The sequence below is a fragment of the Hylaeus volcanicus genome, unplaced genomic scaffold, assembly GCF_026283585.1.
Source record: "Hylaeus volcanicus isolate JK05 unplaced genomic scaffold, UHH_iyHylVolc1.0_haploid 12221, whole genome shotgun sequence".
NCBI lineage: Eukaryota > Metazoa > Arthropoda > Insecta > Hymenoptera > Colletidae > Hylaeus > Hylaeus volcanicus.
In genome coordinates, this window is record NW_026533163.1 from 964,489 (window position 1) to 978,760 (window position 14,272).

Here is a 14,272-nt window from a genome sequence, read left to right on the forward strand (position 1 = left end):
CACAACTTTAATAAGATTTTTTTAATTTTTTATAAAAAAATAAAGAATAAAAAAAAAAATGTTGACGTTTTAATTTGAAATGAGAAAATCTCGTGTGTTGTTATGAGTAGCGGTGAGGATTTTTAATAAAGAAGTGAGGGAAACATCGTTTTTGCACAACCCTCTTTGATCATCACGTACATTGTCTAAACAACATACAATGCGGTCATTTTTTTTTTAAGAACGCTTCATTTTTTTCCGAAATTTGTCCAACGTAGAACATGGAATACGACGATTTGTATTGGTTTCTTTTTCTACTATTGAAAGTGTTTTAAAAATATGATGCAACGAGTGATATTCTTCTACATGGTGTGAAACAGCTGACTCGACAAACTGATACACTCCTTTTCCTTTAGAAACTTTTAAAGCTAAACTAGCTTTACCACCACAAGCCAAGTGGCACAAGGCAAGAACGTAAGTGATATCGTTGAATGGAGTCAACTCTTCAAGTACTAACGCACTAGGATGAGTTAAATGAACTTCATGCACAAGCAGGGTATTCGACATGCGATGAACAAAAGACGTATACCGTTGCGCTAGGAAATGGTATTGTTTAGGAAATAAAGGAATAATGGACGATAATTGCTTTACAAGCTGTGGCGTAATAAAAGCCGTATCAAAATGGTTTCGGGGCGGCGCCACCGTTGGATTCACACATTCCCAAGGAAGAATGAATGAGGCATCAGATAATTGTTTTGAAAGAGATTGAGCGAGCATGTATAAACCAATTAAAATGCATTGACATAAAACGTGACTTAATGCTTTTGAATCCATTGGCACATTAAGCAGCACAGCTTCCTGTGATGTTGCTTGCTTTTTAGCACACCTTATATAAAAATGAAGCAAATCAATCAAGTAAGTAAGAATCTCATTGATTTTCCGTTTCTTGATATTATCTTGATGCCGACGCAAAATCTTCCATTGTCGTGTTGTAAAAGACTGTTTATTATGATTAACAAAAGTATGCGGAAGGTGTGAAAGAATAGTGGCATGAAACATGCCAGCAGGTAGATTGGTGATTGTACGTGAAGAAATGACAGGCGCGTCATCCACAGACGCAGTCAGTCCACCTTCCGCTTCTTTTCTTTCCTGTCCCAAACTTGGATTGAAAGAAGACTGTAAAGATGTTGGTTGATTTTCATCAAGTAGTAATTCAAGAATGATGAATAAAAAAATAACAGTTTTATATTTAATTTTTTCTTCGTGACGTAAACGGTATAAAAGCATTTGATGATATAAAAGTAGCGCCGTGTTACTTTGTTTTGAAAGGGAAGTATTTGAAGATTTTGTATCCATATGTTTATTTCGATTGAAGCTTTTTGAAAGTAAAGGTTCAAGTTGTTTCACGGCTTCCAAAGGATTTCCAGTGAAAATATGAAACCGTGAAATAGTTTGATACACGTTGGTGAAGTATTTTCTAAAATCATCATTAGGAACAAGCATAATAAGGCAACATTCATATAATCTTTTAGCATAAAACAAAATAAAATACTTGAAACTTGTCATCATTCTAACACCACAAACTAAAACATGTACCCAAAACATGAAGCCAAGATATTCAATCCTTTAAAACAATCTTTTTGTAATGAAACAAATAAGGTACAAGAAGCCCCTTCACGTCGTAACTTGTCACATATTGCATCATGATACTTTTGTGAATCATTGGGCTTTAATTCCATTGATAATTGTTTTTCGTAATGATTACACAATTCATAAAGTTCATCACAAACTTGTGGAGTTAATAATTTTTTGTCCCAAACGCATAAAGAACATAAAAGCCACGCTATATTATCTTCTTTATCAACAAAAGATGTTTGAAGCGGTACTTGATTAACGTTTGAAAACGAATCATTTGTTACCAACAAATTGCGTGTCGAGATACTCAAATCAGAAAACGAATTAGTTTCGTGAGATTCATTCAAACCTAGGTAAACAAACAAGAAAACATTGTTTTGTTGAACGGTGCGCTAAAGTGAAGCCTTTAAAAAAAACATCACTATCCGTGTGTTGCCCACCATCGTCATTGTGATAAACACACTGACTCGAATTCATTGTTATACTGGAGTTCCCATCCACGTTTGGCTTTACACAATTCTGCACAACAAGGAAGTGTCGTATGCCACCTAAAGAGGACCAGGGTCGTCTAAGGCTAACCATTGACGGGCACTCTAGTGTTTCAGTCGAATTCCAGGTGTCATGATGGGCTTGCGTGAATGTAGCTTTTTCACTATTGAAGATCTGGTCTTGTGTATGAGGAGTCCGTAGTTGAAATGCGTCGTGAATTTCCAAGGTAGGAGCACCCGAAAATGATGGCACACTACAGTAAGTCGGGGAAGTTGAGGTGGCGGAATTGTCTTCCCTGCTTTTTGCGGGGGAAAACTCTCTAGTGGACTGCGTGTGGTTTAAATGGCGAAACACGTCAAGTTGATTTGTATGCGAAGAAGGGCCGGAATACAATCCTAACAGTAAAAGGTATGACCGTAAATTGATGAGGCGTATTAATGGTGCAGCATCGTGATAAGACAAACACTGCAAATGTGAGGGTAGTTGAGTTTTCCAAGATTGAATTTTTGGTGTCATTGGAGTTGTGACAAGACAATTATTTTTTGTTTGAACATTTAAATACGACAAGGATTTGTTCAAAGAAACAAAAGCGCGTAAAAAGATGACATAATGTTTTAGTAGGAAAGGTGCTACTGCTTTTGTTTCGTAGAGATACAATTTAGTTTTTAATAAGCAACAACGCGCAAGAATCATATCAGGAATCCAAATGCAACTTTTTAAAAGTTTCAGAGTATGAAGACTATAGCATTTGAAAGGAGTCTTCACATCCCGTGTATCATCATCTGAACACAAAATTGATAACAGGGGTTTTCCCGCCATTTTCGTCAAATTGGAAAATAGAAAGCTTAATTCTTCAGCTTGAAAGAAAACTTTATTAATTCTTTCCAAATAAAGAACGTCAGCAGTATTTTTTTCTCTTTTACCCTTCCAATTGTATACAAAGAAAAGAGTGTTTTTGTCTTGAACCATTTTTTGATCACAATGATCTCTTAATGATTTCAAATGGCTTAACGTAATGCCCGATGGAACGGGGGACGTTAGCTTACAAAGAGAAAATTGCACTAAAAGGGATTCTACCCGACTCCGAGCATATAAAACAAAACAGTCGAAAAAATTTAATAGCTGTAGCTGTTTTACTGGAATTAAACATTGTTCAAGTATTTTAACATTTTTACAACCTTCACAGACACACGCTTTTTCTTTTTCTGATTTCTCTTGTACAAAACACGACTTTGTTAATTTTGCCCCTGAATTTTCAAACTGGTGTTTCTCTTGAGTGTCCTTACAACAGTCGGCATAAAGTTGTAATGAAGTCACAAAAGGACACGTTGCTAATGCATACCACGGGTCATTCAAATCGTAAAACACGTTGCTGTCACAAGAAACAATTGGTTCACACTCTAAGCCTGAAGCTTGATAGGACGCGTTCAAGTTAACCCCTGCGTTTTTCTTTACTTCCTTCCCACATATGCTTTTTGGCATCCTATGCTTTACTTGAGTGTACATAGAATGCCCTAAAAGTGAGTTTTCGACTCGTAAAAGAAATAAACTTTGCACTCCTTCACGCATGGGTATTTCTGCTGGTACAACATTGTGACAAGTAAAGCATACAGTGTCGTGTTCCGTCAAAATGTCATCCACTGGCATTGTTTCTACAAAAGGAAGAATAGCCGGCCAACATTCTTCTGCTGCAAACCTTAAGAAAATTGAAATAGTGTTTGTGGAGAAAAACAAGTACTAGTACCTATCGTTAAGTAGAAGGAACAATTGACGATGCGTATAGGCTGCGGCACTAAATGATTTTAAACTGAAAGGAAAAGACAGAGAAATGAAAGCTTTAAGTCATGACGACAACATTTATAAGACATTGTGTCGACCATTCAAGTGGCTCTTTGTAGTGTATTAAATTTTCACACCAATATAATGATTTTTAGTGTTACGACATGAATGGATTACTTAATATATCCTAAAGAGGCCGCTCTATTGATATTTGCTAAATTATCGAGTAATTCATTCATTTCAAGTGAATTAATAGAATACGCTCCGTTTGTTAGTAAGGATGTGGGAAGGTAACTAAGAACACTTCTTGTTAAATAAGAGGGCTGCGCTACTTGAGTTTCCTTAAAGAAAAATGAAAATGCATCACCCCACAATGAAGCTTCAAAACCTATTTCTAAAAGTTTTTTTGGTAAGTATAACGCTGCCCGCAGCGGTAATGCTTGAAAAAAGAATGTATGTAAAAGTTGTTGGTAGGAATTGAAACCAAACCAAAAATCATTGTAAACCTTTTTCAAAATGGACGCCATGAGTATTTTATAATGCTTGAAATCAGTGAAAGGTCTCCATTGCACAGAACTCTCGGGATCAAAGACAAAATGAATCATTGCTGTTTGTAAGTGCAAATATTTTGAATTCATTGCACTTGTATCATCATCGGAGGATGGGATGTCGTCATCGCGACGTCGCATCCAAGACAAGAGCAAATGATCCGTATCTGAATCGGACAAAATGGACCCTGATTGAAGCACACTTGTCCATTGCTTCCTATTGTGATCCTCATGCCATTCAGGTTTGACTAACGCTGAAAATGTCGAAAGGTTCACAGTTCCATAAGTCTGGAGACAGGGCCATTTATGATGCCAAGCATTGAAAAGACAACCAAATAACTGTGTTTGTGTTAGTGTGGTATCAGTTTTTGTGTCGCCTTCCTCTACAATGCTATCCCCGGAAACCGGATGTTTACTACTTTCTTCCTCGTCAAAAACTTCTAATGTTGATGGAAAATATAAAGGATCGGATATATAAGCCCATAAACCAAATGATTTAACCGTCCATAGTTTGTTAAGGGAAATGTTCTGCAAAAAAGTAGGCTGAGGTACGGTAACATTGAAAAAAGTTGTTTCATATTTTGTTTTCTCTAATGTACAAGAATCTGGAGCTTCAATAAAAATGCATGATTCAATTCCTTCAGCCATAACATTTCGAAATACCTTTTGAAAAAAAGGAAAAAAAAAAAAACATGACATTTTATAAAATGAAACAAACTTGATGCGTTTTCACCTTTGAAAAATGCACTTTTTTAGATCTTCCTGAATACCACAGTGACAATTTTTTGTACACATTGACACCCAAAAGTAGTACTAATGGCGTGGTGATTCGAAAAGAAAGTGTCGCGCTATCACTTTTATTCGCTAGAATGGAAGCAATATGTTCATGATCGTTGGGACTTAAAATTTGGCACGCGTCAAAAGGAGGTGCAGGTCGTGGATACACCTATCACAAAAAGAATAAAAGAAAAATTTTGAAATCTTTAAAAAACAAATGAATGGTTACCACCATTAAACAATCAAAAACATGTGTAACAAAAAGCTTACGACAAGACCATAAAGTCGAACAAGACTAATACCAATCAGTTCAACAATAAGCATTTCCGTGTTCCATGAAATACATTTTTTTAAACAATAAGATTTTTTGGGAACCACTCGAGTGAGATGAAAAACAGTGTAATCAAGCGTATCCCAATAAACCGTTTTTAGAAAAAAAGGTAAGTAGGAAGCAATTTCAAAGGGTTCAATACTTTCCTTTTGTATGGTTTTCGTGATACGTAAAGAAAAAGGATTTTCAAAACAAGTTTTAACTGTTGAAAGTATTTGTTGACATTCGGCAATCCAACCGCAAATAAAACGAACATTTGAAAAACTACGCAAACAAAGATTAAGTAGATGAAAAGAAATACTGAGTGTTCCTAAACCAGGACAGCACGTAAAAGATCCTTGATAAAGACGACGACTTGTGTCTAAGAATTGTGTTTCTTGATATAAAGCTAAAGTGTTGTGGGATATTTCAAAAAGATCACCCGTTACAAAAGCTGCCTTGTATTGCTGAATCAAATGCGGAACAACAGTGTCTTCGACGCAGTGATATGTGGTACAATTGAATAGTTTCGTATCCATCAAGGAAATGTGGCGTAGTAATTTTAAAATGTTTTGAATGTAATCTGACGAGGTGATGAACTGTTCATGTTTCAGATTCACTTTGCCAAGATAACCAAACATAAGAGAAAAGACGTGTTGAGGGTTGTTAACTGAATCAACTTGTTTTTCAATTTGTTGAAACGTTTCCAACCGTAAAGGAACGGTCAAAAGACTCATAATACTAACAAGTTCAAAACGTATTCTTGATAATAAAGGATATAAATGTTTTTGTTTTGAAACAAGGCTCGATTTACACTGACTCGAAAACAATTTTAACGCTGCATTATCCTGTTGTAGTAAGGCGTAACACCCTTTCATGCATGCATGACATCCAGCGGAATAGTTAAAAAATGTTTCAAATGAACAAATGTCTTTTGGGACTTTCTTGACAGAATCAAGAGGAAGTATGTGAGAGTTCATAGTTTGAGTTGATTCGGAATCTTGATCTGATTCACTTTCTTGTAACAATTCAGGTGTCATTATGTTTGTGAAATCGCTAATTTTAATTGAAAGTAAATATGGACTGTGAGGCCTACATAAAGAAGCATTGGTTTCAATCTTTTCCAAACAATAGCCAACTCCATCTAACGCGGAAAGCAATGGAGGTAAAAAGCTAATCAAAGTGTTCGGATGTCCCTGGGACACATCAAACCCTAAGGCAATGAATTGGGTCATATGGGCGGAACACGCTGTTTGAAGAAGTCTGCGTCCTAAGAATGCCTGAAGAGCTAAGACGTTACCAATCATATCAAAGAGAAATGGAATGAATTGCATTTCAGGGCATTCTTCAATAGATTGCAAGGAACCGCAGGTAGAAGAATGAAACGTTTCTTCGCTTTTTAAACGTTGTTTGCAAAAGAATGGCACCAAATGTGTTAGCACGATCGTCACATCTTTTGATAAAACCTAGTAAAGAACAATGTCGACTTGGCAAAACATCATTAAACAAACACATCTGACTTGAAGAAAACCTTTTAAGATATTGACGTCATTGAGGACGTTCGATACATTTAAAACAAGAGGCAAACGAAATTCATATTTCGAAACGAAAAAAAAAAGACAACTGATAGTTTTTTGTAAATACATAATTTTTGACATCCATTCCAAGTGACTCTTAGTGTCTTCCGTCGTCAATGTTTTATAATTCAAAAGGAGCAACTCAGCTTCGACCACATCTTGGGCTGATTCGACCCAAATGGTGCCAATGCTTGTCGACCTTATTTTTTCAAGTAGACGCAACGAATAAGTCAATCCTTTCAAATCACGTGATTTCAAAGACGCCACTATTAACGCATACGTCGTCCCCCATACTATTGAAGAATCTTTCAGAGTCGCTTGAAGAGTTATAAAGCAAAATTGAACGATTCGCCTAGGGGGTGGATCAATATGAAGAGATGCATACAATAATGCCATAATAATATAAGAGTAATCCTTTAATAAACTTTGAGAAACATGCGGTACAATTTGCATGATACATTCAAGAAATTTATGAGGAGATTCAAGATAGTAATGATTTTTAATAAACACATCACATAACTGAATTCAATAAAACCTTATATTTCTTTTCACAAGAAGACAATAATACGACCTCATACCTCAAGTAACGCCAAACTCAATGTCTGCTTATCCTGACGTTTCTTTCGATTGTCTAACGACTAGAAAAAACAATCAGAAAAAACTAAGTCTTCATTTATAACGGTAACAAAGAAAAAAGTTTCAACAATTCAATTACAGTATTATATAAGTTGAGAATAATTTTTTTAAAGCCAGGAAATGTTGTTAAGGAGTTTTTTTCCTCAGGGCAACCTGAAACCCCTTCAGGGCAAGAACAACCACATGAATTCGAGTCGTACGACACAAGAAATGTGTCAAGGCATAATAGGACCTATAACCAATACAAAACTTTGTAATTTTCAATGTTTTTCATCACACCACCAATTTCTACTTGATCTAGTTCAGTGGTTGTTTTGCTACAATCATCGGCAAAAGTGTGATCACTGATTTTCTTTTTTCCAATGTCCTGCAAAAGGACAGTTTTGCGATTCAATCAAAAACAAAAAATTACTTTAGTCATGCGTGGTGGCTTTATGATAGAAAAAGCTTCATCAAGAACACCAATTCGCGTCTTTGTGAAAGACGTGGAAACGAGTTTCGTTTCTGTTTCCATTTGGTTCCACCAAATATCCATATGAGTATTTTTTATTTCATCACACACACGCAAACTAGGCAAAAAGATAAAAACAATTTGAAAGACAAAAAAAAAAAATAGAGGAAACTGACTTTAATAAACAAGTTAAAGTAAAACTTTTTGACAAGTTGAAATATTGTTGAAGGCTGTTGATAAAGCAAAGTATACATTCAAGGAAATGATCTGTACAAGCTGATTTGTCCGCTAAACTTGATAAGACATTTCTAGGAATTCTATACTCATTTAAATAAAAAAAGGGGAAATCAATTTTTCCTAAGGCCCCAAACAGACGCAAATTTAAAAATTAAATTGAGGTTTTAAAAAAAAAAAAAATTATTAAATAAAAAAAAGTAGGTACTTGAATTGAAGATGGGTGGAGAATCTTTCCTTGTATGGTGTTGTGGAAATGAAGAAAATAACTGAAACAACAACTGAGGAAGTTCTTGTATGTTGATTTTTGACTGGCAACGCAATGAAAAGGGTATATTTTCATCTAGCAGCACACCAGTTTTGAAATGAGAACAACCTAGTCCTTTTTTTACCAACAACAAATTTGACTAAGGATAACGCAGAAAGAAGGTCTCCAATGCATATATAATTTTTGAACAAAAAGTAAGTAATACGTTGTGAAGGTCCCTCAATTTGTAAACATTTCTCTAAACACACTTTAGAAAAACGGTACAAATAAGAAATAGTGAACGTGTGATGAGGGGTTTCCAATAATTTCCAAATCACCAGAACAGCATTGAACAAAAGATTGGTATTAAGGTTTTGAGAAGCAAGTCGTTCCATGGAAACAATAGCCTAGAGACAAATTTCGTACTTGAAATCTGTCACAAAATGTTTTGAATAATTTACAAAAGTATAACATAATAAGGCCTTCGAATAATGATGTTGCTTCCTAAATAATGTACACTGAAAAGAAGAAAAATGTAATCAACCGTCTACCTATGGATGTCCCCTAAGAGTTGGCAAGTATTGAAAATTAATGATGTTTTTTGGTCTCCCTGGTAGGCTTGTAAAAGCCTCAGTGCTGACTCACATTTTTTTGTTGCTTCTTGAAAACTAGAAAATAGCAAAAAATGAAAACAGCAATAAAAAAAAATCATAATTTTCTTTCAAGCTAACTTATGGTTGTTTCTGAAATTCCAAGCGCTTTTAAGCAGCTCAGTACATTGAATAAAATCGATTTGAGAACGCCACATGATGACTCTATCTCTCTCTCAATAAAATAAAATGCGTCATGGGAACCTGTTTTGTTTTTTGAAAAGTTCCATGGTCTTTTTTAAAAGAAACAATCAACTGAAAAGATGAGAGTTTTGCGTCAATGTATTGTTTTAAAGGTTTCGAGGCCTACTGAGAAAAAAAGCCCTAGTCCAGTGCTTTAGGCCGTGTCTAATTTTTTTTTCTGTCACATTACAACAATACGTGAATACAAGTATTTTAAGACAACATGGTCGTTCAACTAGGTTATTTTTCATCGACATAACGTCATTTAAGACTGCTTCATTTGTACGAAACAACTTTTCGTAAAAACCAGCATTGTTTTTTTTCTTTATCGTTCAGCTTATAAGGAAAGAAAGAACGGTTACATGACAAAATGTTGTCGAGTCTATCAATGTACAGTGTCGAGTGATAGACGTATTTTGTAAAAAAATGTTTTTTTTTTTTGCATTTAACAAACAAACTGTTATATGAATTAAATACTATTTGAATGTTGTTGTTTTAAAATTTATTTTGGTGAACGGGGTTTTAACTTTTTCGTAACGGTAGTAAATCCGTCTCCAACAGAATGTTGCGTGGATTTAGTCACATGCTCAGCGATAGTCGATTTAATATTCTGTACGGACGGGGTGGTCATTTGATTTGGAGGTAAATGACGAACGATTTCAACGTCGTCGTTTCGACTTAAACCAAAGTTGGATGCGTTTCCATGTTTTTTTCGAGTTTGAACAGTTTTATCAAAGGAACGGACAGAACTTGAAAAAGAAAACTTTATTAAAAAGAGTTTGTATACATTAAAAAAACATACTGTGTAAAATTTTTATTGGAAAGACTTCGATCTAGTTCAGAAAAACGTCGAACACGACTTGTGTTCTGCAACGTTTTCGAATCCATTCGACTGTGAGGAGGAATATATTTCTCTACTTTAGGAGTCGGAGAGTCAAAAATAACCTTGTTAGCACTTGTTTGAGCGTCGTCAACGGCTGGCCGTGCTATAATCAGAACGCGACATTTTGTCTTTTCATACACTACTGCTTTTTTCTTACTGATAACAGCTTTTCGAGACCAATCTAAATCATCCACAAGATTTACTTTAACAAAAGAAGTACGAGGAACCTTTTCCATTTGTTTGAAACGCCTTTCAATTTCCAGATCTTTTTCCCTTTGCTTCTCTTCAACTCGCTTTCTCATGGCTTCCTTTTCAAGTTCTTGACGTTCTTCAAATTCTTTTTTCGCTCGAGCTTCCGCTAAAAGACGTTCTTCTTCTTGACGTTTCTCTTCCTCTGCTCGCTGTAATTCCTTTAATTGACGAGCCACTTTAGCCCGCTCAATTTTTCTCTGCTTTAATATTTTGTTTGTTTTTTCCAAACGCTCACGACATTGTTGTTCCCATGCCTCCCGACGCTTTTCCATACACGTTTCAAAATAAGCTTCAAACTCTTTTCGAACACTTTTCAGAACATTTTTTTGATGATTTCTTTCTTCAATAAATTTAGCATATTCTATTAGGTACAAAAGCAAAGTATCATTCCACCAGTGGTTCACTTTGTGCCTTCACGTACGCTTTTCAAATTGTGCACGTTTTTCTTTTAGAATATTTCGATCTTCTTCTTCCACTTTTTCCTTCCAAATTTTTATGAGTTGAGATTCCTCTTCACGCAACGCGCGTACAAGATGTTCTGCCCGCTTTGATTCTTGACGATGTTGTCGACTACGCTCTTGCTTTTCCTAGAAACGATTGTAATCAAAACAATTCAGAGTTAACTCCCAAAAGAATGACATGACATTAAACAAAATTCACTTTTATTTTCTTTCTAATAAAACTCAAAAAAAAAATACCTTTGTACGTAATTCTTCTTGTATCGTTTCGTAATCAACATGATCATACTTTCCAGTCAGGATATCATCCGTCGTGATATCCTCAATAGGCTTTCCTTTATGAATAATTTTACCATTGGCTTTTTCCGCCATGGCCTTAAATTCTGCTACTATTTGTTCACCATAAAGAAGCATTAATTGCTCATAAGCTTCACGACGACGTATTGTTTCATTTAAAAGCAAAGCGGCTTCTCGTCTTTTTTGCTCTTCTTCTTCATCTTGACGTTGTTTTTGAATTTCCTTTGTCTTTCTTGCTTCTTCTTCTGCTGACTGTTTCTCCAGTTGTCGAAGTCGGCATTCAATAATCGCACGATTTCTTTTTTCAAGACGCTTTTCTTCAATTCTAAGTTTTTCTTCGAAATTAGAATAAAATGTAGTATAGTGTAAACTGGCATTGCATGGAGAGGAAAAAGCTTTTAAATCTGGATGATGTAAAACAATTTTATTAAAGACGTTAGCCACTGAGTAAAAACGATTATCTTCCCTAAACAAGAAGATACAATGTTTAAAGAAAAGACGAATACATTAGTCGACAACATTACACAAGATCAGAATTCTTTAATACGTCTCCGAATATTAAAGCATGCTCAGAATAATCTAATCGCAAATGTAGAAAACCATCTTGAATGAGTTGAACTAAAATCACTTCAGCCTGACTCCATGGAAAAAATGATTTTTTACAAACACATGTTGTGAAAAAATCAATCGACATGGATGTGTACACATTTTCTAATTGCAACATGAGGCGATCAAAGATAACACGTTTTAATGCCATAAGGTAAGCATCGCATAAAGTCATTTCTTTTTTCACTTGATTAATAAGTTCTTCAGCTTTAGAACTACATAAAGAAAAACAAATTACTTGTTAATTGAGGTTTCGAATCAACTAACCAATAAGTCATAGGAACGACTTCCCCTTCAACATGCCTATACAGTCTCTCAACTTGAGGTGAGGCTGCTGATAAAATTCCACGCGTTTCTATAATGGATTGCATGGACGCGCGCGTCGTGAAACAGCCTTGGCCTAACATATTGGTTAACTTTTTTTGATACTCTATGTCATTCATCCCTTGATGACTGAAGAACCAAGCACACAAAATATCACAAATCAGTAAGACTTTTTTTTTCTTCCTTATTCACATTACTTTTTCTGAAGAATAGGAACACACAAAATGGCTATTACTGCTATACTTGAAAGTTGAACTTGCTCTTCTTTAGTAACGGAGCGTTTATGTTGTCTTGTGTGAAAAAGGTTTCGAAGAATAGCCGAAGCATGAAGCGTCCATTGTCCAGATACTTTGAAGACCTAAGCATAACGGCTACATGAAGGGAAAGTCATTGGAAACACAAAAAATTGTACCCTAGCTAATTTTTCATAAAATCGTGACGTTTGACTTAGAAACACTGAACGGTTTTGGTAATAAGCCGAGTCCTTAGAATAGAGACTACGCTGCAACATATCATGTAGTCCTAAATGAATGATATCTTCTGCTGTTTGAAAGCATTGAGTCCAAAGGCCAAGTTCAGCTGCTACATCCATTTGCGTTAAGCGAATAGGTATATGGCTTTCTGGGCGTAAAAATGATTCGAAATCGGGTCGTGATCGATCTGATAAACGTAAAGATCAATAGTTTAGTTTTTTCCTACTCTAATTTTCTTTACATTTTTGAAAATTTGCATAATGCAATCGTAGCGTATCGCATAATCGACGAAATTCTTGAGGTCTTTTATTTAATAAACAAAACTCTAAGGCCTAAAACAAAACGATTTTTAAAGTAGAGAAGCAAGGAGGGGTAACGTACTCGACGTGCAGTGTCGTGATAAAAATAATCAATCTTAGGACAAAAACGTAATAAATCCATAATTATTTTATAAGTTTCCCAACACCCCCTCAAATTCAGTGGATCATTTCAAAGTCTTTTTAAAGCAAATAAATCTTACAATAAAGCGGCGTAAAGCTCTTTCGCGGTTTTATCTCGAACTTCAACTTGTAACGTAGATAACATAAGGCACTCAGGACTTTCATCTGCTTCAAGATCATCAACTCCTGCCGGTAGAGTCGCTTCATTAGATGCTTTTGTTTTGGCCAGCTCTAATTTTTTTTCAGAAGCATCTCTTAATTCTTTCATAACTTTTACCAACGATAAAACATTGTGCTACGACCGTCAAAGACGACAAAAAGACAATTTTTTTATAAAACAAGATTCAATTCGTTAAATGAAACAAACACCTGCTGCGTTAAAACACGATAGGAATGAAGTCCTTCACGAACATATTTTAACTTATCTAACTCCACACACAAATGTATAAACTTTGTAACAATTTGTTCTGCACTGGTATCCCATCCATTCGCTCTACAAAAAGTCACAAAGTCATAAAAAAAAATAGGCAATACAAAAACTCGTGTCGACATGCTTTGGAGAATGAAGAAATAAACAATGTATTACCTTAATCGTCGATGGATAATGATAGCATGTAAAACATTGAGAGCTTCCGCTTTTTCATTAACTGAAATAAGCTGTTCTGCTCGCTTTAATGTATTTTCAAGTTTCTGAGTAGTTGCCGTCATAGTAGCAAGACTCTCTTAACTAGGATAAGAGAAGACCTGATTCCCTAGTCCAAAACGTCTTATATATCAAGACGTACCTATATATGATCACTATGTTGGGAAATTGGATTCTGTTGTCGGGACAAATTTAATCTGTCATAAATATTCTTTACACTGACACTTTGTTTTTCTTTCATGGTAACGCGAAAGAAACCTGTACACATTTGACTCATTAAAAATCTTTTTCTTTTTGAAACATTGCTTAAAAACTTTGTTTATGCTTGTTTAAAAAAAACTAAAAGTTTTTTTTTTATTGAAGACTTTAAAAAAACAACTTTGAAATGTTGACAAAAAATC

General features: G+C 35.1%; 2 protein-coding genes across 5 annotated transcripts; both read right to left on the reverse strand.

Moving 5' to 3' along the window:
- Nucleotides 1-97: 97 nt before the first annotated feature.
- LOC128883291 (uncharacterized) lies at nucleotides 98-6,395 on the reverse strand. The gene is made up of 8 exons (XM_054135493.1): nucleotides 5,478-6,395; nucleotides 5,164-5,376; nucleotides 4,060-5,093; nucleotides 3,848-3,910; nucleotides 2,194-3,799; nucleotides 2,055-2,133; nucleotides 1,576-1,963; nucleotides 98-1,456 (listed from the first exon to the last, which is right to left on the reverse strand). Exons 1-8 carry the CDS (start codon nucleotides 6,393-6,395, stop codon nucleotides 217-219), a joined length of 5,541 nt encoding a protein of 1,846 aa, XP_053991468.1. The 3' UTR covers nucleotides 98-216.
- A 258-nt stretch (nucleotides 6,396-6,653) lies between these two features.
- LOC128883294 (uncharacterized) lies at nucleotides 6,654-14,225 on the reverse strand. Of its 4 annotated transcripts, XM_054135500.1 has the most exons (24): nucleotides 13,815-14,225; nucleotides 13,598-13,721; nucleotides 13,309-13,523; nucleotides 13,170-13,257; nucleotides 13,030-13,120; nucleotides 12,728-12,975; nucleotides 12,513-12,673; nucleotides 12,259-12,444; nucleotides 11,910-12,206; nucleotides 11,329-11,851; nucleotides 11,052-11,217; nucleotides 10,536-10,991; nucleotides 10,298-10,481; nucleotides 9,623-10,244; nucleotides 9,394-9,567; nucleotides 9,214-9,330; nucleotides 9,124-9,166; nucleotides 8,808-9,069; nucleotides 8,624-8,758; nucleotides 8,358-8,538; nucleotides 8,143-8,299; nucleotides 8,023-8,097; nucleotides 7,038-7,962; nucleotides 6,654-6,983 (listed from the first exon to the last, which is right to left on the reverse strand). In XM_054135500.1, exons 1-14 carry the CDS (start codon nucleotides 13,934-13,936, stop codon nucleotides 9,998-10,000), a joined length of 3,108 nt encoding a protein of 1,035 aa, XP_053991475.1. In that variant the 5' UTR covers nucleotides 13,937-14,225; the 3' UTR covers nucleotides 6,654-6,983; nucleotides 7,038-7,962; nucleotides 8,023-8,097; nucleotides 8,143-8,299; nucleotides 8,358-8,538; nucleotides 8,624-8,758; nucleotides 8,808-9,069; nucleotides 9,124-9,166; nucleotides 9,214-9,330; nucleotides 9,394-9,567; nucleotides 9,623-9,997. The 4 variants fall into 4 exon arrangements, with proteins under 4 accessions (XP_053991475.1, XP_053991474.1, XP_053991473.1 ...); XM_054135499.1 differs by having other exon boundaries at nucleotides 7,038-8,097; XM_054135498.1 differs by having other exon boundaries at nucleotides 7,038-7,613; nucleotides 7,673-8,299.
- Nucleotides 14,226-14,272: the final 47 nt, after the last annotated feature.

Bases quoted from the DNA above. Each gene is read 5' to 3' on its own strand.
- LOC128883291 (XM_054135493.1), bottom strand. From the start codon at position 6,395: ATGAAAGGGTGTTACGCCTTACTACAACAGGATAATGCAGCGTTAAAA. The intron at 2,134-2,193 runs GTTAGCCTTAGA...CTTGTTGTGCAG, and splicing joins CACTAGAGTGCCCGTCAATG to AATTGTGTAAAGCCAAACGT. The intron at 1,457-1,575 runs GTACATGTTTTA...TGATGATTTTAG, and splicing joins ATCTTGGCTTCATGTTTTGG to AAAATACTTCACCAACGTGT.
- LOC128883294 (XM_054135500.1), bottom strand. From the start codon at position 13,936: ATGACGGCAACTACTCAGAAACTTGAAAATACATTAAAGCGAGCAGAA. The intron at 13,258-13,308 runs GTAAGATTTATT...ACTGAATTTGAG, and splicing joins GAGCTTTACGCCGCTTTATT to GGGGTGTTGGGAAACTTATA. The intron at 12,976-13,029 runs GTAAAGAAAATT...TACGTTTATCAG, and splicing joins TTATGCAAATTTTCAAAAAT to ATCGATCACGACCCGATTTC.